We start from the raw sequence: 22,785 nt of genomic DNA on the forward strand, positions 1-22,785 counted from the left end.
ATCCCCCCCCCCCGTAAAGCAGCGTGAGATGAGCACGTCCCAGCGGTCGTAAAAAGATGTGATGTGACATGGCCGCTCAAACACAGTGGAGCTTCAGAGCTTCTGTTTCCAGTTTGTTTGCTAATCTTTGGAGGGGAAAAAAGCAAGATAAGATAATGGATTAGAGAGAAAAGTTTCTGTAAATGATAATTTGGGCTGTTAAATTTCTGGAGAGGGAATAAAAAGAAATTCTCCATCCAGAAACAAAACACCAGCCCACACCCTTGATTGGCCTTTGAAAATCAATATGAATTAGATGTGCATAAGCAACTAGACCGATAGGCTCCACTTTGTGCAGCAAGCTGAAAGGATCATCTTTGATCTGCACTTTTACATCCGCACAAGTCAACCCGAGGTAGAGATTTTGAGGTCGGTCCTCAAGCAACTTTTTTGCTACTTTTACGGTGCTTGAGGAGCTAGCGCCCACTTGACACAGCTCAGCGTTTTTGATGTAGATGCTATTGTTAAAGAGGCAAAAGCAGATTCCAGAGTTTTCCAGCAGCCTTCCAGGACATATGGAGCTGGTTAGAAGGATTAAGCTCTTGTGGAGCAACACGGAGGAGGGAGGAGGTGGGAAGAAGAAAAAGAAGAAGAAAAAGGAAATATTTTCAGGACTCAATTCAAAACCATCAGTGCCATAAGGTCTCTCTGGGGTAAATTAAGGGGGTCTTCAGCTAGCTAAAGGTGGCTTGCAGCCTTGCACACAGTTTTCATTTGAGATTTGATTTTGCTCCAAAAGCACCAAATAAGAAAAGCAGTGGTGTATTGTCTGTATTGTGTCATTCATAGCTTTGAAAAATATAGCTTCTCTATCTGCCTTTTGGTGTTATTTTTAATTTTGCTGCAGAATTTTTTAGCTCCCATTTTACGTCCTTTGTCATTCCATAACTTATCACAATGCACCAGTGACTCACCTTGTTTGTATTGAAGTGCGCAACAGGCATGCATGTAGGGATCTAATTTACTTAATATGCCTGTATAATGAGAACATACCTATAATATTTTGGTGTCCTTGACTGAGTTTCCTTTCAATGTGAAGCCAAACATGAGGAACAAAGATGTGAGTGAATGGTGTAGGACATGCTCGGTGGACTCAAACAATGTTGTGGCAAATGTAGACATCAATGGACAAAAAGCTTTTTTTCCCTTGGTGGAACAAATCTGTTTGTTATTAAAGGAAATTACATTTTCTCTTTTTAGAACCTGGGTCTTACTGTCAGTTTTTGGAAATATACCTTCAGACAAGGCTATAATCAGGATTTTAGAAGTACTCGGATGATTAGGTTTACTACCCAGGAACTGCAGATGGAAAGTATCAAAATCTGTTACAAAGCATCTCCTCAGAGCTCAAGTCAATTATTTTTAACACTACTTGAGAAAACTATTTTTTGTACATAGTCCCACAGTCCATTTTAAATGTAAATATTACATTTAATGCAAATCCAGATTACCCCAGATCATATTCGCTCAAATTTGCACTCAATCATCAAAATGTTGAAAACCTCTTCCCTAAAAGAACTCCTTAGACGAGCCACCGAACTGTAAAAAATTTGGTAAATTTTCTCTCCTTGTGTTCTGTTATACATTTTTAAAGACCTTCCCCACAGTGCCAAGTATGCATTGGAGAATAATTCTGCAATAATGTGAATAATTTTCCGCTCAGTGGATTTAAGTTTTTTTTTTTTGTCTAAATTATATCAGAATCTGCTACAAAATTTGCAGTTTCTTTCATCATATAATGTTATTTATATTAGGAATAATAGCAAGGACATGACTCAGAGATCACAATGGTACAACCCTGCGTATAGGTTAGCACAAAACTGTAGTCAACCATAGACTGTATATAAAAATGGTCGATATGACAGCTCCCAAAATTGAAGCCTAAACAAATGGGCCAAAATAAAAATTCGAAGTTCATGTCAAACACATTTTAAGTGTTTTCTGTAATTTTAGTTAGCTGTTATTACTTTAATGTGTGTTCAAGTGTTTCATTTTCTGATTAGTTTGGTTTTACAAGTTATTTTATGCTATAAAAAGTCAATCAGAGCTGCTTTTCATTGGTTGTATGGGAGGGCACACGATACAGCCGAGATCACTACTGGCTCCAAATTACATCACCATCACAAGATGCCAATGTCTTTATTCTGGATATTTTGGCTTTATGTTTGTAGAATGGAAGGAGGTGAAGTAGTGTCGTCCATCTTTATACGTATATAGTCTATGATAACAACACTGTCTTTGTGGATAAAATCAGACAAAAGAGCTTTGGGAACACAATGCATTCAGAGCTTCTTGGAAATAAAGATTTCCAGTCAGCTGGGTGGTCTGTATGTGCCATATTCTTGCTAGCTTCTGTTTTATTTGCACTAGTAATATCAGTAAAGCTAGTGTGATTAAATAGCCTTACAAAACAAAAGCCATGTAGACAGTTTAAATACAGTACACAGTCTCTACAGTGATGGTGGTGAGCACAGTGTTATCCTAACCTATAGCCACTTTGGTCAAACTTAAGACAATAAGACCCCAGTTGTTAAAAAATAAATTTTCTTTAAAGCTAAAAGTACCTTTATTTAATGTAAATACAGCATTGCATTGTACAGCTATTTCAAAGATCTTCTAAGTAAAAGAGAGGCTTTGGACAGAAGCTCTTAACCTGCACTCCAAAGCTCTAACATGAAGCTTTACTGAGCTTTAATCAGCCCAAATATTATTCTATGAATGCTGAGTGAGAAACGCACACTCTGGAGGGTCTTCAAGCGGCTGCAGACTGAGTGTGGGAATTGACCTGGCAATCGCTTCATTGTTTGTCATTTCCAAGTCATGAATGAAAGCAGCAAACATGCAGTGCTTTGTATTTGAGCTGGGATGCTCAACTTCAATAGGTGCCCTGTTGATATTGCATATTTCTGGATTCTTTTCTTTTATGGAAGTTAAATTGCAGCTAAGGTGCGATATGCTGAGCATGTGCTATCATGAGGAATACTCTGAGGTGAAATAATTATCCTTTCTCATGAAAATATTTGGATTCTTCTTTTTAATTTTCAGTAATGTCAGGCCCAAAAGTTGAGAACAAAAGAGCCTAGACCAAGACTTCCTCAAGGGCTCTTGACTCTGTGAAAAATCTCCTGTTCAGCCAGTAGCTCCTGAGTGCTCTCAGATGTAGCCAAGCTAATTAGCGCTCAGGCAAGTGGCACATGCTCTCACATACCTAGTGGGTCATAAAGATGTTTACCAAACCCTACTGAGGATAGCCAACAAAGGCTTTTAAAGGCAAGCGGGAGGAAAACCTTTTTCTTGGTCGGCTGGGATAATGAAAGTTGTTCATTGAGGTTTTTGTTAAAAGTGCAGATGGAATGCACTATAAATGAGCTGCAACTGTGTGGGCCGTTTCTGTAAATGTGAGAACTTGTTGCTGCAGGGATTTTAAGAGGCTGGTTGTTGTAACAGCGGAAATTCAGAATGGGAACGTTTTGAGAGTCAGTTACTCTGTGATTGTCAACAAGAACCAAACAAGATAATGGAAAGCTCAAACAAACAGTTTATTCTCCAGAAATTGGCTGTTATTATGGTGCTTTTAGCGAAGCCAAGCATCCATTGGTGCTTTGGCCACAAGGCGTTAAGTTGGCCACCACCAACCTACACTTCTTCTTCACAGAAATTCACACTGACAGTCAAACTTGTCGACCTGAATGTGTCCTCGCTGGCTGCTTTTGAATACAGGCACACCAACCTTTTACACTCATCAGGGGACCGAGTAGCTTTTGCCAATTATACTGCATCAACACGAATAAAGCGAGGGGAGCTGTTGTTGCAGAGGGCTTGCGGGGTGTAAGGTCTGCCCTGGCCTCGACTCAGCCGGGAATGATGAGCCAAATAGCACCATTTGCCGTAGATCCTGAGCCGACAGTGAGAAAAATGTTGGCCACCATGAGGTGTCATAACAGCCAAGCAGAAAGGTGTTGATGAACTGCTGTGGGTACTGCAATAGTTCAGAGTCTTGTGAAGCCAATGTGGAAGAAACTAACTTTCAGCTTGGTTTCTCATTTTAGTCATAAAGCAGGAAAGTTCTGGTGGAGGAGGGTTGAGGGTCCAATGTGGCGTCCGATTTCATTACAGTTAAAAGCACGTTGAAAATAGAAACTATCCTCCCAGACTCATCTATCAAAGATTTAAATCTCACTTAGAAACGTGGCGCCTCTTTTGCTAACTTATTAGCTTTGTAAGGCTCTCCAAGTATTGGTCCATTTAGTTTATTAAGCTCTATATGTGTTGGATTGTGGAAAAGCCAAACATCTTTATAGTGAATAAACAGATTACCATGAAAAATAAAAGCATAAAAAGTTTCATGGTCTCATGAAAGATTCAAGTTTATGATGAAGCTCTGTGAAAAGAAGGCACGGAGTGATTCCCATTCTTCATCGAAGAACAAAACAAGGGACTGATTGTGATTCGGTTCTGCCCGTAGGGTGTGTACTCTATGAAATCCCACCAGAAGCCTTGCCAGTCTCTCTGCTGTGACCATGTTGGCTGTGGAAATCATATTATTTCATCAGACATGGATTCTTTTTGTTCCGTTTTGCTGCCACTCATTTTCTCTCTCTCTTTTTGTCTCTCTTCTTATTACAGGGACCTGAAGGGCCACAAGGGCAGAAGGTAAGTGCAGAGAAAGAACAATTTATAGTTCCACTAATTACTTACTTTTCTTTTAAATTAAAATGAGTCACTCAGTGACATCAAAACATTTCATGCTGGAAAGGTTCAAATTCTCATGTAAACCAAAATAGAAACTCTTTAGAATAATGTTTTGAATTTGATAGCAACTGTGCACAAGTTGCTCAAATGCCTGTAAGAAAAAAAAAAGTGCTGGGTGTTGAATGCGTCTTCTTGGAGATTAGTGATGCAGGGCCGCAGCCAGGGCAAGTAAATAGACAAGAGGAGAGTTAAGGCTCAAACAACATGAGGAGGGAAAGAAAAAGAGACAGAGAACAGAGAACACGGAGCTAAGTGCTGCGATACAGGCCGCGGGTCCCTGGCGGCGCTGATGTGGGGAACAGATGTAAGCCATATCCAGCCATCAGGTAGCTGCCAGTGTTTGTTCAGTGTAACCCTATCAGACACTTCCTGTCTGCGCTGTCATCTGTCGGCAAGGCCTCCCGTCGGCGTAGGAGGGGGTGTGTTGAGGGGTCAATGATGACACACCGCCGTGTTAATGACTCATAAGCCAGGCCCCGAGGCTACTCAATTAGATCTACTGCTGGTGCAGCACGGTGTTCAGCAGAGGGGCCACGTCGACAGTTATTCAAGTTTCACCACCTTGCTGATTGATTTGGTGTCACTACATGTTAAAAGTGTGAATTATGTATTTTAACATATTTTATCAACTTTTACGACGTAATGTGATCCATTTTCCTTCATCCCAATTTCTATTCTGGATATAATAAGAAATAATTTTTTAAAAATATGTTTTCATCGCTTCAAGTCTATGCTCCATTGTTTCGCTCATCTCCGATACATCCATAAATGTGGTAAAAGTAGGTCATTTTTATTATGAAAAAGCACAAAAGCCAACATAAGCAAACAGCTATTCAAGAACGTGGGAGCTCATTAAAACATGCTTAGTCAAACCTCAAAGTCTAAATCATCTGCTTTAAGTATATTAAAGGAGTGCATGCAAACATAAGAGCTACAGTATATATTGACTTTTATTTTTAACTTCTCTCAGTTTGTATTTCAGCATAATTATTCTCATTTCCCAGTCTCGCCCTCTGCCTCTATCATCCATAACTTAGTGCAGTGGTTCCTAACTGGTGGGTCCAAAACTGGATCACAGATCCATTCTGAATGGTTTGCAAGTGAATTGTAACCATGTCAGGTTTGTAAAAGAATACACTTAAGAATACACTTTAACATACAGTGAATCTCTGGCACAAAGCTTTTATTTTTGTATAGCTGGGAACCACTGAATTAGCTGATCTTAGAATATGACATGCAAACATTTATTTTGGCCTGGTTTTGTAAGTCAGCACTGTTACCCCTTTTCTACCAAATTAGCTCTGGTTCTTGGACCAGGTCAGGATTCTTACAACCAGCCTGTGTGCCACCAGTTTAGATTAAAACCATTGTAAATAAGGACACATAATAACTTATCCTCTCTTTGCAACCTGTAGAGCATGACATGCCCACTGATGCTGTTGTGGTTCAGACTTAAGCTGATGGAAAGCCTGGTATTTTTTGGCTCCAGCTGGGAACCAACTTTTTGGGTTCTGAACCAGTTTATTTTGGGTCAAAATGCTCTAAATGGTTCACAATTAGGTCCTGTTGGTGGGGACGGGAATGATTGGCAGGCCTGCTTTTAAATCAACATCTGTTGTGTCGAGCTTTGACGATAGTTTCATTTAAAACAATTCTTTGAACAGTATATGACCTTATTTTTCTTTGGAGTGACAAAGTACATTGTCATATTTGAATTTTTTATTAGCATGACTCAGTTCAACATGCTTGAAGTTTCTTTTCAAACACAGTGTGATTGTTGAATGTAATGTAAAGGCCTTTGTTTTATTTTTCAGGGTGCACTTGGGCCTCCTGGCATCCCAGGTGTTGATGGACTGAAGGTGAGATTACGCATGTAAAGAGATATGCGAACAATACAGTGATTTATTTTGGTACACATTTTTATATCTGCCTTTTGGCTGTTGTTTAGACTAATTTGGAATAATGTCATCATCTAATCCTGTTGTAAACTCTTAATTTCAGCCAAAAATGTAAAAAATCCATATTTAAAATTGGAATTTAACAAAAGGATTTGTGGTAAACATGATTTCATTTCACTTATTAATAAAAGAAATAGGTTCAAGACTTAGCTTACTTATTCAGATGGATTTCTTTTAATATGCAGCAAATTCATAATGCTGAATTGTTTCCCTTACTTGTAGCAGCCCCTCTAGATTTAGCCTGAACATGGTATAACGTTTTTCTCACAAAATACTACACATAAAAAAGTTCTGAGAGCTTCCATCCACACCTGAAAGCATTTTATCTTCAAAAGACTCACTTTAACATACTTAGAGTTTTCATTAGTCTTTTTGGCCACATGTTGCACTTTTCATATTAGAAAAGTTCTGCCATGCATTCTGACAATTTCAAACCACCATCCTATTTGGGAGAAATCCCCTGGGCTGCATCCTCAAGTCTTAACCACAAAGTGCAGTTTTGAGCAGCCTGTGAATCTGCTCACACTCTCGGCCCGTTCCTGCATTTCATTCTCAAACCGAATAAAGAAGACACAGTGCAGGTGTTTCACAATGGGGAAAAATGAAAAAGCATACTTATTCCAGAGCAAACGACGGCATGAGTGATGAGAATGAATGGGGAAGATGATTTGAGAGGCGCCATCTTTCTAATCTCAAGCATGCATTTATAAAGATATGAGCAGAGAGGCACGCATGGCTGTAATAGAAACCAGAGTGAAAGCCATACTGACTCTGGAGACAGCAAAAGCTGAAGGCCTAATTCCATACTTGTGTAAGGAGTGGGGTTTGCCAGCATGAAATAGAACTCCAATGCTGTGCAACGCAGTTATAAAAGAGAATCTGTTATGGTATGTAGCTGTCACTCATGCAGAAAGTTGAAGTCTGAAGCAGTAAAGGCTGCTCTGCCAGCAGTGGCAGGTTGACTGGCAGACATCATATTGATCCGACGCAGATACCCTCTAAAAAGGGATGATTACGAATGCAAACCTTATCAACCCCAAGTTTACGAGTTTTTAATCAGACTCCATCATCATTATGGCAATATATCATTCTAATTATGTCAATGACTCCCATATGTGGGCTGATAGATGATATATGATGCCAGCATTTATGAAGACGTTCACCACTAGTATGCAGCTGAGGGGATATTCTCTACACACAGATCACACACTGATATTGTCCCAATGCTTCATGAAAACAAAGCATTGTGAAAAAAAAAAAAATGTTAACAAAGAACATCCAATAACCCATTGTTTCTTACAATATGGCCTGTATTGAGCTGCCGATTGACATGTGTTTTAATTTAAATATTAGATTGACAATCCTGGCTACATTAAAGCTATAGTTGTTCTCTTTTATGAAAATAACTTTGTGTGCTGAAACTGTCACTGTGATCTGAAAGACGTGAGACAAATAGTCTGTGAAAACAATCATGTTTCGACTCCTCTTCATGCTGCCTCTGATAGCATTCACTAGAATCGACCACGCTGCAGCAAAAACAACCAATCAGAGCTAAGGAGTCTCTTATTGCAGCCTGTCAATCATGACAATCACAGTTTGTGTGCGGTCAAACTGTCAAATTAGGCAGCGCTCATCTAATATGACTCAAGATTCTGTTAATGCATTGCCAATTTCTCATCTCAAATGTTTTCAAAAACATATTTTAGCTTACAGTTTAGCTGGATAACTAGATTTTTTTTTTTTCAATCAAAGCATCAAACATCACCCACCAGCCAGAGGAAACTTGTTCCCTTTACAGCTAAACAACATTCTAAAATATGCTTCTGAAAACATTTTAGGTGAGAAATAGACAATGCAGTACCAGAATCTTCTTTCATATTTGACTGACATTTTTTTTTTATCTCATTACGTGCTGTATGAATATAGTGGCAGTTTTAGCAAACATGACAAAAAATGTCTCTTTAAAAATTAGCTTTAATCCAGTTAAAGTTGTCTATCTGGGATGAGGAATAGCTGCTTCTCATTTAAAAGCTAATGATGTGGTAAGTTTTCAAAGGTCAGGAGGTTAATTATTTTTGGCAACAGATGGACTGAGGTTGGTTTCTCAGTGACAGCCGCAAAGAACAGGGATTCAGACTCACACCAACAGCGAGCTGGCATTCATCAGAAGGACTTGGCTTTCTTCTTTTGCTCATATTCAGAACCAGACCAGAGATAATTAAGCTTTTAATCATCCTCTCTACTTTCAGATTAAGTTTGTGGTTTCAAGATTTTATACTTTGGAACTTTTTTTTTAATTTCATGAAATCTGTTCAGTCATAGCTGTACAGTGCCTTGTGGAGAGTCCATTCCTTGCAATACACTGTATTAAAAGAAATACACTACCCTATGTACTGCTCCATAATCAACCATCCTGCAAATGCATAACACCTGTTCACGGATGACACAAACTTAACCCCTGTTAAGGTTAGAGGTTATCACTTTAATGAAAAAATGTGAAGTTTTTTGTTCCTCCTGAACTTAAATCAGAGTTCACACTGCTCAAACAGCACACTGAATACCGCCACTGTGTGTATGTTATGCTGTCCATAGGGGGATGTTGGCATCCCAGGACTGGACGGTGTCCCCGGAGCCAAGGTCTGGTGTGCACATATTCTGTGTGCTCTTATTCCCTTAAATCCATGGCAATCTTTTTCTTTTATTCTTTAATTTTTTGTTGTTTTAAAGTCATTTCTAATTTTCCACCCTCCCCCATCAAAGGAGCATTTTTTTGTTCCATATTTTCTACAGTTTAGTGTTGTTTGTTTTGTTTTGGGTTTTTTTGCACATATTGTTTTCATTCTTCTTTAGAAAACACATATAGGCATCATTTCATTAATCTTTGTTGGATATCATGTTCACATGATCTCTTTTTGTCAATATATGAACATATATGAGTGTAATTAAATGTGATACCCATGTATAGGTTTTAGTGAATTGAAATTGTGATGAAATATCATTGTAAGTAGGATTCCGGCCTGTTAATTTTGACAATATTCAGCAATGACGGTCCAAGTTTTAAAAAGCACTTCAAAAAGCTGATAGTCAAGGATCTGTCTGGGGAAAAAGCAGCCATAACACAAGAGAATGTCCATAATCTAATGTGAATTTAACCCCAGATACTATCTGACCCTTAGTGGCTGCAATATCTCCCTAACTGAACCCAGCTCCCCTGAAGCTTTTCTGTGTTTAACACTCTGCTTTCTTTCCCAACAGGGTGAAATGGGAGAGCGAGGTGAAAAGGTAAAGTGCTAATTCAGATCACCAAACATTATTGTTAGCATCAGTCTTGATATCCTCTCCATGTGTCAGAACAGCCGCCACGATGGCAGCCCTGCCTTTACACAACTCCAGCTTGTTTTTGCAAAGGTGACACCCTTCTGAGATTTGGCCGTCAGTGAGTCAGTGATTCAGTGAGTCACAAAATTAAACCAATTTCTTCAAATCCAGGCCTTGGAGGAGCCCAAAAAACAGAACCCACACAATAGCCTCAGTGATGAAAAGCAGCCTTATTCTCTCCATACCCTAATTCGGATGGTGCCTTTATTCACTGTTGTTAGACAGCAGCGGGTGGGAGGTGCAAACGCTGGCGGAGTCGGGAGCGAGATGGGATGGGGAGGGAGGTGATGACTCAGTGTTCCTCATTAACCACAAAACTAGCTTTCAGACACTTGTTCTCAGTTGTTGGTCTGAGTTTTTTTTCTTCTTCAAATCAGAGAATTATTCTTGATCATTAATGCACCTTATGCACTATAATAATGAGACTGCATGGCCGCATAGCCAATCTCCTAGCAACACCGCTTACAGCATCATAGGGGTCCTGTGGAGAATGAATGCAAATAATGGCTTTATGTATAGTCATAGCAACTGCACATTAGAGGAAATAGCTTTGACATGAGTTGAGGTCAGTCAGGTCCAAGATCCTGCTAGAATAAGGTCAACAAATGCACACAGTTGGAGGACTTTGCACATGGTTATGCTTAGGTAACAGCAGCACATGGCAATAACGCCAGGATGCAACAAATGCACATGCTGGTAGGGTATGGTTAGGTTTAGGCGACAAAGTCATGGATGGTTAGGATTAGGATAACAAGGCACATGGTAAGGTATAGAAAAAAAACAACATTAAAATGAGAAATGAACACAGGATTGTCGATCAAATTCTCGCGGTTTTAAATGATATTGTTACAGGCAGTGTTTGGACCTGATACTATCCTGCCACATTTCATGTGCATATGACAAGTTTCATCAGCTGCGTTCTCTGCTGCGTACCGGGCAGATGCGGCATGTGCCATCTGACCGTCCGGTAGCATTAAATAACGCAGTGACTGATTCTGTCTGAACCAGATGCCGTCTGAAGATGCGCATGCAAAAGTTTGTGGTCTCCTCGCTCCTTCACAGCTCCACCCTCTCATCCAAATATGGTCACCCCTGGCTCCAAAAAACCAACATAGCAATGGCTGAAATGCCAACAGTCAAAACAATAGTAACTATGTCCATTATTTATATAGTCTCTTTTGTCATTGTAAAAAGCCAATATTAGAAATAAATAAACCATTGCAGTGGCAGAACATGTTTAAATTCTCATTTCCAATATTTTTGGTCATGTGGAGTCCCTTCACTCAAGTTGGGAGCTGCCGTTTTAAAATACTGCAAGTTTTTATTTAAAGAGAAGCAAGATCTGTTAACATAAACTGCTGCCTTTGGCTTTGTTAGTTAACAAAAGATCCAGCAGGCAAATTCAGGAAGAAAGTTTTTTTTTTAAATCCTAACTCCAGTCATCTTTTTATCTTCTGACCGATGAAAGGGAAAATGAACAACAATGCATCTAAGCCTGTTATCATAAGCTCACTTTCTTAAAGTTCCTTTTTAATATTCTCTGCAAGGACACAACCTTTGATTCCAAATCCCTCAGGTTGCTATTCAGCGTACGAATCACAATCTATTAGGCTATCATTTACATAATATAGAACCATGTGGATTTATGAAAAGTAAAAGAAAGTCAGAAGACTGCCAAAGCGAGTGCTGAAAGTCACTCCAAAGTACCATGATCTTTTATTTCAAAAGGAGCCAAAATATGTGAACAGAAATTTGCTGTTTTTGGCTTTGGTTGCTAACTAAAGAGCCAGAAGGCAAATTCGAGAAAATGGGGCCAGCTTCTACCGGATAAAAACTAATGTTGTTCAGAGCTTATTACAGTAGGCTCATTTTCTTAAAGCTCTGATGTCATTAGGATAACATCCTTCACAAGGACACAAGCCATTAATTTAAAATCCGTGGTCACCTTTAGATTAGGAACATATTAAGATATAATGTTGCTGATAAAAAATAAAATGGTTTTATAGCCATTCAACAAGAAGTAATCAATCAACAATAGTCTAACCCTCTGTACAGGGTTTCCTAGATTATAGAAAACATCAAAGTCATGGAGTTTTGTTGTGTATAATGAAAGTAATTGTGAAAGTTATATTATGGGGATAACCTTCCATGTAATGTAACAGAACAGCAAATTTCTTTTCTGCATGTCAGCTGTTTTAATAACGTATATAATATGCGTCAGTTTGGGCTGCACGATATATCATTAAAACATCAACATTGCGCTGTGCAAAAGTCGCGTCGCAAGATGTGCGATGTCAATGTCAAGTAAGGCAAAGAGCTCAAACAACATATTTGCTACTTGCTACAAATGGAAAACTCATTCTGCTGTCATTTTCCATGACTAATTCTGACCAAGCCTTCCCCTTAATGTTACGTAAAACAGTGAGGTAGTGTAGCGGCATCTGTTCCTGTGTGTGTAGAGAAGTATCGTAACCGGGCCAGCAAGTGCCACAAACAGTGAAAACAGTGAAAAACATGCTTTTATTAGGGGTCCTTGAAAAGTTATGGAAAAGTCTTGAAATTATGTGCGTGAAAAAGTGCGGGAATCCAGTCTGTAAGCTCTGTGAGGGTGTAGATCAGAGCAGCGGGGCTTTGCGCTAAACGTCAGCATGCTAACATGCTGATGTTAAGCAGTGATGGTGCAAGAGGAAAATTTGAAGGATCACCAACGCTATTCAATTCATCATGAGGTGGACATGAAGCTGTGTATCTCATTTCATGGCAATCCATCAAATAATTGAGACATTTCGATCTTAACCACAAATGTCAACCTCATGGTGGAGCTAGAGGGAAAGTCATTAGGGTCAATTGTCTGGACAAAGTTTCATTGCAATTTACCATTGTTGAGATATTTCAGTCTGGACCAACCCGACATTACCATCTATAGTGCCACGTTGCCATAGTGTGGCTAAAAATAGCCCTGATATTCAATCTATTTCATACAGCTGAGATGGAAAAGTTGTGAGTTTTCAAAGTGAAGTTCTTCACAGCTGATGCCAGGAGTTTAGGACCTCCACATTGCCCCACAGAGTGTATTACATCACCTAAAATCATATTTGAAACATGTGTGATGACTCAGTTAGTGACCAAAGTAAATTTAACATGTACAGTAATGGTGCTTTGTCTTTGCTACAATATTCTTGGACTCTTCTCTAAGCATTCATTATGCTGTTTTACACGGCAGTCAATCACAGAATAAGAAAAGCTGTCAAATTCCTACTGTGTGTTATGTGTGTTTAACCAATCTGGCAATCATGTTTAATATGTTTTTCTGTAAATTTTAGATTTAGCCATCTTATTTGAGTTTACAATAGACTGAATGATTACATCTGTGTGATTTAATCACAGGGCGATATGGGTGAAGACGGACCGAAAGGTGATACAGGAGAGAAGGTATGTAAATTCCACCTTACCTTTCTCACTGTTTATGTCTTGGGAGCTGCTGGTGAAGCACAGAGATACAGCAGATTCTGGCTGTGGCCGGAAAACATTACAAAAAAAAAGTTAATGTTTGCCATCTGAGAGGAGAGATGTGAGAAGAGCAGCAGCAGCAGCAGCAGCAGCAGAAGTAGCTGAGGTCAAGTGCCATCAGCTGTAGTCAAGGCTGCACAACAGCAATCATCCTGGCACTTGATGCGTCCTTTGTGCTTAATGTGGACTTAATTGCTATGCTATGCTGACGCTACATTTTCTGGTCGGATTGCTCCTGCATTAATTTGGGTCCATTTATCATCAAGACAGCTTGTCAAGTTGGGATCCATTTCCAACAAAAGGCAGAGTGGAGCTCTGCTCGAAAGACAGTTCTAAGCTAAAGTAATAGATTCACGTTTCTGTCCAAACTGCTTTTGTTTTCAGGAAAAAAAAAACTGTTTTGTCTTCGTACATTGACATCATATTCAGAGGTGAATTATGCCTAATATCCAGGACTTTTTACTCTGCCATTGCTTTTACTGTTTTATAAAAGCAGCATTTATGAAAATAGGGCACAGCCTTATTTGTATTGGGTGACCTCATGACAAAATTTGGGGCCTCTTTATCCTTCAAACTTGTTTGAAAGCTCTCCAGAAGACAAACCAATTATGGACTGGAATAAACTTTAAAAATGTTGATTCAGCCTATGAAAAAATTGCTCATACTTCTGGGAAAAGATAGAGATTCTTCCCAAAGCTGCTGAAAATAATAATACAGTAAGAACAAACTGCAGACTTAAATTCGATTGTTTAATGAACTGGAGATGCTGCTCTTTACTAGAAATACTGAGTTAGGTGTAAAAACAAAACATAAGTGATAGACCAGCGGACTAGAAGCAGTGTACTCAAAATGTCACTGCCAATTTATTGCTGTTCAGCAGAGAACAACTTTGATAACTTCTCACTTTATGGGTACTCTGGTTTTTAAAAGACTGCCGAACACTGCTGCCAAAAAAGACACCATTTGAGGGAAACAGATGCAGGATATCATCTGTAGAGAATGAGTGAACAAAAAGGAAAGTGGAGGGCGATAAAACTTTGCAGCTCGAGCACAGCTTTGATCTGGTCTACCTCAACGCAGTAAAAGCGGGGGGAAAAAATGGATTTTTCGCTGTAGGAGTGAGAGAGAAAAAGCGGAATTGAGTGCCATGGGAATTCAGACTTCTGTAGCCAGTCACCTGCCATTCATTCTTCAAGAGCATACTCATGTATTTCGCAATAAAAAGAGACAGAAGGTAGTGTAAAGACCTGGAAACGGTGGGGATTTTTTCATCAGTATGGATAGAATTACCTCATCTTCTCAGGTTGTCAGTGCCAGGATGTAGAAATGAGCATATGGTATTAATAATTGTTTTTCAATCAAGATATAACTTAATATACATCCAGATGACTTTAACATATGTCACATGCGCCAAGGACTGATTGATTTTTCAGAGCAAATGAAAAAAAAAGTATGTTCATACACTCACACAGGATAAGCTGGAGGAGAAAAAGACATGTCATTCCACACACTGAGCCTCCTGTCATCAGAGCTGTGTCTCTGTTCAGTTGCTCATCCCCGATATTATTGTTTGACTGGCGGAAGAGGAAACCAGAGTAGAGGGGGCGGAGAAGGGGAGAGCATCTTTAGTCTTCCACGCTGAAGATGCCAAAGTTAACAATACACAGCACGCACTGCGGGGAGACTGTGGTAACACGGGGTGAGAGGTGAGGCAGCGAAAGCTTCGGTATTGTGAGCAGAGAGACCTCAGGGAGTGCAGAGCAGGGAGAGAAATGGCAGCGCAAGCAGTCAGACCGGCCTTTGCTTGATACAAAGAGAGATTGTTTTGACGGCGGGGGATCTGCGGAGTGTGAAAGAGGCTAAATGACAGGATATATACACTCTGTTACATGCACGCAATTTTAAATCTCTTTCCCTTACATCATAAAAGACAATCTGTTACTCTCTGGATCATAAATGAGGAAACTATGAAGTTTTATGACTTAGATGAGAGAACACTGACAGTATGTGTTTTACTGGATGTTATGCATATTTGTAGTCAGTAATAGAGGAAATACACAGACCTTTTACTTAACTCTTTAAAACCTGAGAAAAATGGCTTGATTTCTTTCAAAAACTTATGAGGAAGGCAATGAGCAAAGAAAGAGGAAGTGAACCCAAAATTAGCAAGAAATTAGTGAAAAGAACTACCTGAAAATGAGTAAAACAAAAACGAAAAAAGAAAGTAAACATTGTGCTTAAAAGTTATAATAATTCTGTAACATTCTGTAAAATTTATAATAATTATGAAGTTTTTCCATAGCCTTTTACTTTTTTCCCTGAAAAATTTTAACCTAGATTTTTTTTCCAAGTCTACTAATTTCTTACAATTTGTGGAACATTTCATATAAAGTTATTCATTGAAGGTTTAAAACTCGGCTTGTGGTGCTCAAAGTGCCAAAAAGTTACTTGATGCAACTCATCAAAATAATCTAGATAAATATCTATAAAGATAGCACTACAGGTGAGAGGAAAATGTGTATTTTCGACTTTGAGGCGAACTGTCCCTTTAACATGGTGGCAGAGTGAGCAGCAATAGTTTAACTGAATATAAAGACTAGAAACAGGAACACTTCTTGGTTAGTTCTCTCCAAAAGTAACAATATCCAGTTTATTCAATAATAATAAGTTATATCTTGTTAAATCTTTAAAAACCTGAACAGTAAAAATTATAATTCGCCATTTTATGGATGGTTGTTTGCCCAGCTAATTCTTGGCCAATACCAGTAACTTCCTGGAGTCTCCACTGGTTGCCTGACAACAGGCCCTGGCCAAGAAATAGTCCGGTACATAACCCCTGAGAAAAAAGCATGTCAGTTTTTGTAAAGGTTGAACAAAGACATAATATGAATTACTGAGCAGATGCTTTAAGAAATTGCACCAATAAAACACAATATCATCTAACATGCTGCATTAAAATTTTCTAATTTTTATGGCCGTTTCTTGTTAAGGGGCCCTGTGTCAAAACTAGTTTAGTACTTAATAGGCCTATAAGATTATGCTCAATAAAGTTGTGTTTAATCAACAAAGGCTGAGAGTAATAGGGGCTCAATAACATTTTTTCTATGATAATCATATCTCTTACATGTCCAACCTTGATCCACAAGTAACAAGTAATTATAGATATCAGCAACGTGTAAAGTAGGAAGTATCTTGCAATTGTACTTAAGGCATTTGATGTACTTTGTTAGTTTCCTCCACTTTTTAAAGTATACATTGACTGTATGTACCTGCTGTGTTGCTTTTATTAGCCATAATCAACCGTGGGGAGAAACGTTTCCAACAGTCTCTGCATGTCCATCTCCGGCCTCATTTAAAACAAATCATTACCACAGTTAAAAGCTTTAGTTCTAAACCATTTACCTCGGATGCATTCTGCCTAAGTATTTAACTAGGTGTGAAATTAACTGTGACTCCTCTTGTTGAAAAAGTTAAACCTCAGAGATAGGAAAATTCTTTAAAGGTTTTAAAGAAAATAAACCCAAGTAAACTCTCGATTTGGTTTTGGGAACTTCCAGAATGAGCTCTTGGCTCTGGCTGTTGTGTGGCACAGTGGTTGGTATAATTTCTGAATCCCAAGATCCGGTCCAAGCTCTTGTGAACTGGCCGTGTTTCAACTGTTGGCAGGGCCTTTCTGCCCTGGGAGCCAATCATAATCTGTGTTGCCTCCCATATATCCTAACTCAGCAACTGAGGTCGATATTTAACTGAGGCCGCTGAGTTTGGTCATCTTTACTAATGGGCATAATATGAAGGGGGAGTCATGTTTTGAGGGCTGTGGTGACATTTATTGGTTACATTTGTCACAACTCTGCTCCAGCTTCATTGCTCACTGATTAATCCACTCCATCTCATTCAATCTTACTTGGGAAACAGCTGGAAAATGGCACGATTTACTAAGAATACATGATGAGATCTTCATGCTATTATCTTTAAATGCTAATCTGCAGCGACAGCTCTGGATGCGTATGATGAAGCGAGGCTGTGGTGACAGCTCTCCGTCCTGCTTGGCTCTGTGGTTAAATCTCAGGCTGTAGTCTCACCATGGTAATTGGCCCAGTTGGGACATTTCAGCACTCTGTGCCACACCTCATCTTACCTCCCAACTCCACCGCTTTTTCCATCTCATAGTACTTCATTTGGAATAGATTAACCCTTTGAAACCTTGATTGACATCATTTTTCTTGTGCTGCGTTCAGAGGCCTTTACCAAGCAATTTGACCCCTAGTAAAACTAAAAAGGATATATATATATATTTAAAATTGTTATAATTTTATATTTAGAATTATGTTACAGAAAAATAATAAAAATCTATAAAATAAATGCTTTTACAGAACTTTTTAGGCCATTTTCTTGTTTGGTTTTTTATTTTTTTACCTTTATTTTTTGCTTGTTTTCAAGTCATTTACTTGTACCTTTTTAAATTAATTTTTTAGTGCTAATATTTGGGCCATGTCTTATTAATTTGTTCAGTGCCTTCTCCCTATATTTTTTTGAAAGCAATCAAACCAATTTGCTCAGGTTTCAAAGGGTTAAACTAGTGAGAACTCTCACTTGGTTCTCAGGTTCAGTGTCACTTTTTTTCGGCCTGTCATGACAATGTCAGTGGGGTTTATCAGTTCAGCAGCAGGGGAGTGAAGCGTTAATTGCATGTGTAACATCATCTGATTCCTGTTTTCACATGGTAGCTTTTTGATCAAAAGTGCATAAACTGGGCTGTAAACTCTTATTTTCCACAATATTAGCTCCTTATGGTCACATCCTGCTCAGATTAATAATGGAAAAAAAGTGAATCGTGCTAACATACAGTCCCAAGCTTGAGTATGAACTTAACAAGGTGAGATCTTTTGTAGTTTCTTTTTTGTATATGATGTAACAATGAAGACCAGATGTGAGGCATTCTTACATATCCATCCCTGCCAAAAAGCAACAGGTGTAAACCAGCTCTGACTTTGATGTTTGTTTTCTTGAAACAATTCAACCAAGACACAAAAAAATCTGAATAATGGGCCTCTGTATAAAGTTCCATGTTTTATTATAATTTTTAAGTCAACCACAACATGACATCCATGTTGTTTCTTAAGCATTTTGACCAAAAACATTTGACTTCATTGTGTAAAATTATTTTAAAGCCCTTCATTCATCTCTGATAATGCAACATGAGGAGCCTGTTTACACAGCTAACTGTAAAAGTTCATCCTTTTAGATCTTGTGTACCCTCAATAAAATGTAGAAGAGAAAAACAAAATAAAAAATGGAATGATAACTTTTAAGATATGGATGGAGGCACACTTCAGTATGCAACAAAGCACAGCTGTAAACAGTAACACAGTTTATTGTCTGCAAAAAAATGCCGCAATTAAACATGCCTTGTGTGCTATGCATCGTAATGACTCCCATAAAAAGCTGAGGGCGAGAGGCATTCCTTCAGCAACTTCTGAACGCAAGGCGTATGTGTAGTGAAACCACAGAGTCCACACCAGAGCTTAAGACCCAGTCTCCTTCTTCCCACTCCCTTTTCCCACCAACCGCCCATAATTACGCTTATTGGCCCCTTGTTTTATGTATGTTTTTACTGTACGCTGCAGAAGTAATGCAGTGCAGAGGAGAGGGCCTGCCTTCTGCGTTTGAATGACTTTGCTGAAAAAATGCAATATAAGTAGCTCTGTCTCCTGCTAATTCAGTACACTACCTGAAGAGATGCAATGAAAGAAAGAGTTTAAATAGTTGCAATATTTCTTTCAAGCCCCTTACCTCCTATACTGTTGGGGATTTCTTCTATACAGTGTTAAGTTTCATGTCATCACCAGTATGCAGCTGCACTCTGACAGTGTAAAAACAATGAAATGATTCCCAGCACTGTAGTTATAAAAATGCTGTCTCAAACTTTTGTGAGAAGGTACATTCAATCTGAACAGTGTTTAGAAAAGCAGACAATCCTTTTTATAATTGGATTTTCACACAGTTCTATCCAGACAAGTCAGTAAATACAGAAGTTGCGCAATTATGCTCTACATTGTTCGGAAAGAAATTATAATGGCACAGTAATGTTCACCACATTCAGTCTTTTTAATAGCCCCTGTCACTTTGGGACGGTTTTCTATGGTTTACCTTTCTAAATTTTTTTTTTTTTTCAATCTTTCAGGGTGATGCGGGTTCCTCTGCAGCAGGCATCAAGGTGAGAACTAAACTGACGCTAAAAGTTTTTCAATGATCTGATACTTGATCAAAATGCTGTATAACTATAATGTCAACTTTTCTCCAAAGAACGCAATATATGATCCCGCCAATAACATTAGCCTGAGTAAAGTCAGGTTGGTTAAGAAGACGTTTCGCTTTATCATAAATTGAAAGTAGGTAGGCCTAGTCACCCTACAGACTAAAAATCGCAAACTTAGTCATGGATTTAAAAATAGCTAATGCAAACAAATCCAGAAATGAAGCAGTTAAAAACTGTTTGCATGTATTACAGGGTGAACCTGGAGAGCCTGGACGAAGTGGACTAAAGGTAATAATTACACTTTGCTACACATTGTAATCTGATGCACAGTAGTCAAGTAGTGGAAATAGATGTAGCAGTGAGGGTAGTACTATTTAATCATTTAGACTAACCATAAGCTATAGTGTTAGTCCAAAAATATAGTGTTTGTTAATTTTGATAGGTTTCTCAAGAGAATTAAATATTTGTAGTGAAAGAAAACTCTCAACATTCACTATCTGGCTGAACATAGTTTCTGTTTTTCATCACTGTGAATACACACAAAGAAGTCTGTTGTGCAACATAAAATACCTCAAGTTTGGATAACAGCATTCCAAACTCGGTTGACTCTCACTGTTTAAAGTGTAATAAGGATGGCTGTACATGGGGGGGGCTCACTAAGCAGAAATTGACACTTCAATTTGAACCTCGGTACATCACAGTGCGCCGACTCGTTTTACATTTACTTTGGCTTCACACTTGTTTTGAGTCGGTGCAAGGTCCCAGGTATCATACAACACCTCTGGATATTCTAAATCTTTTGGATGTTTTTGCTCCATTTTATTGTGACCTGTACTTGACAGAGCCAAAAGCCACCAGGTAATCCCAGCACTTTGCTTTGCATTGGACCAGCTACACAAGTTCTTGGTGTTTAAGCAATGTTTGTTAGTATAACTTCTCTCTCCTAGTCAAGTTTTATTTCAGCATTTGGCACACTGTCCGAGGAAATAAGAAGAATGTTGTTAAAGAAACAGTTGCTGATGAGAAACTAATAAAACAAGCATGCAGCAGAAGAGGAGCATTTTTTCTGCAAAATAAAAGCCATTACTTGTCCCTTGACCAGACTGCTGCCAAGATTGCACCAATGCTCCATCTAATTACACTTTTTAATCCCAAGAGCTGCGCCCCATTAATTCCCCCTCGTCTTTTCTCTGTTTGGACAAACTGGTTCCAGACAGACAGAAGAGCAAGTGTCTTTTTTTCTGCTGTGCTGCAAAGACAACACTCGTGGCCTCACTAATTTTTTGACTGCTTCATCTTATCTCTCATTTTACAGCCGTTCTGCTTGTGCTGACACACTTACAAATTGTATTTCTCATCAAAATAGCCATCGTGGAATTGAGTTGTTGTTCCCCATTAGATATAACCACTGGATGGCATTCAAGTGTTGGTGAAGTAGTAGTCCACAAGAAAGGCTTTTATTCATTAGTTTTACAATGCTTTCATTAGCCACAATGGAAATTTACAGCCCTCTCTGGTCCCCTGAGTGACATTACAGTTGATCACTCTCGTGCGCCTCTAATCATTTCTTTTCGTATGCCATAAATACAATGGTCTTAATAGAGCGTTAAATCATCCAGAGTCAGACATTTTGTTTTGAAAGTCTCGCAGACGCCTCACCAGAGACTTGACCTCTGATTTTTCCACAGTTTAATCAAATAACTGTGCATTACTCAAACTTGCATTTAATGGGAGTTTGGAGTTCTCAACTTGACAATGACCCGACCTTGGTAACAGAGAAAATGGGCCAACTCTCGGCTTCCAGCACTGCCAAACTCTAACAACCTTGAAGCAACAGCAGCTCTCTCAAACAGCTTTTGCAACTTTAATCCAAAGTATCTGACGGTTTGTTCCTTCCAGAAACCAGAACTTTTCACACCTGCCCAAACCAATAAAAGCATAAAAAATAAAACTCCATTGCACTTTGTGGAGGGTTGAGTGTTATAACAAGCACTAATCACGCTGTCAAGCCATGGCTGCATGAGTTGGTTTGAAAGTGCATGTGCAGTACCTTCTGCTGGTGCTTACTGCAAGCAAACGACAGTCAATATACACTTACTGACAGCAGGCCACTTTTCAGAATTACAGCAGCTTGATAGCCAGAGAAAACACAAATAGAAAATACGGTGTCGAGCTAATAGAACCCCGAAGAGCCTACAAATGAGGCTTGACTCAGCTTAGCTTGGCTTGGCTGTAACATGTCACACTCTTCCTATGTAGGGAGAGCCAGGACTTCCAGGGCTGCCTGGACTCCCAGGGATAAAGGTAAATGCTTCGCTGTTTTTATCCCCAGTCATTCCCTCGGTGTTGTCCCTGTCCATCCTCTTCAGCCCATTTTTAACAGAGGTCAGAGCAAAACGCTTTCGCCCCACCGTCATGCCCCACGCACAACGCATTAAGGTCTCATACTCTTGCTTTTTCTGCTGTGTGGGATTTGTACCGAGACTGCAAGGTTCCATCTGCTCAGGCAGGAGACACACAGTTACACCTGTGCATTCAATGATAAGGCCAATTAGTCGACGCTTTCAATCAAATATGCCAGAAGAAAACTGTCACATTAAGGTTTGTGAATACTGTAGAGGTCTTTTAAAGGTATACTATGCAGGAACTGTTGGTTGCAATTTGTGAACGCAACATTAAAACTTGTTCCCTTCTCCCTACAATGTTTGTACGTACACTGCAAGCTTATATTGTAGGAATGTTACATTGCTACAGGAATGTAGGTTCCAAAAGCAAGTCAATCCTTCCATGTTAAAATGCCCGACTTTACAGCAGAAATAAACATGTGTACAGGCTGGTAGGAAAAAAGTTTCGGTCTCTGTAGCTAATTTTAGCATGACAACCGTACTC

At 39.0% G+C, this 22,785-nt stretch overlaps 1 protein-coding gene across 1 annotated transcript in view; it reads left to right on the forward strand.

The window, feature by feature from the left end:
* Positions 1–22,785, forward strand: part of col25a1 (collagen type XXV alpha 1 chain) — a 166,960-nt gene that overhangs the window by 127,663 nt on the left and 16,512 nt on the right. The window contains 8 exon segments of the mRNA XM_088073174.1: positions 4,666–4,692; positions 6,606–6,650; positions 9,342–9,386; positions 10,005–10,031; positions 13,515–13,559; positions 19,822–19,854; positions 20,149–20,184; positions 22,156–22,200. Coding sequence (XP_087929300.1) covers positions 4,666–4,692; positions 6,606–6,650; positions 9,342–9,386; positions 10,005–10,031; positions 13,515–13,559; positions 19,822–19,854; positions 20,149–20,184; positions 22,156–22,200 — 303 coding nt within the window.

This window comes from Plectropomus leopardus, chromosome 23 (genome assembly GCF_026936395.1).
Source record: "Plectropomus leopardus strain MGB_pleo_1.0 chromosome 23, ASM2693639v1, whole genome shotgun sequence".
NCBI lineage: Eukaryota > Metazoa > Chordata > Actinopteri > Perciformes > Serranidae > Plectropomus > Plectropomus leopardus.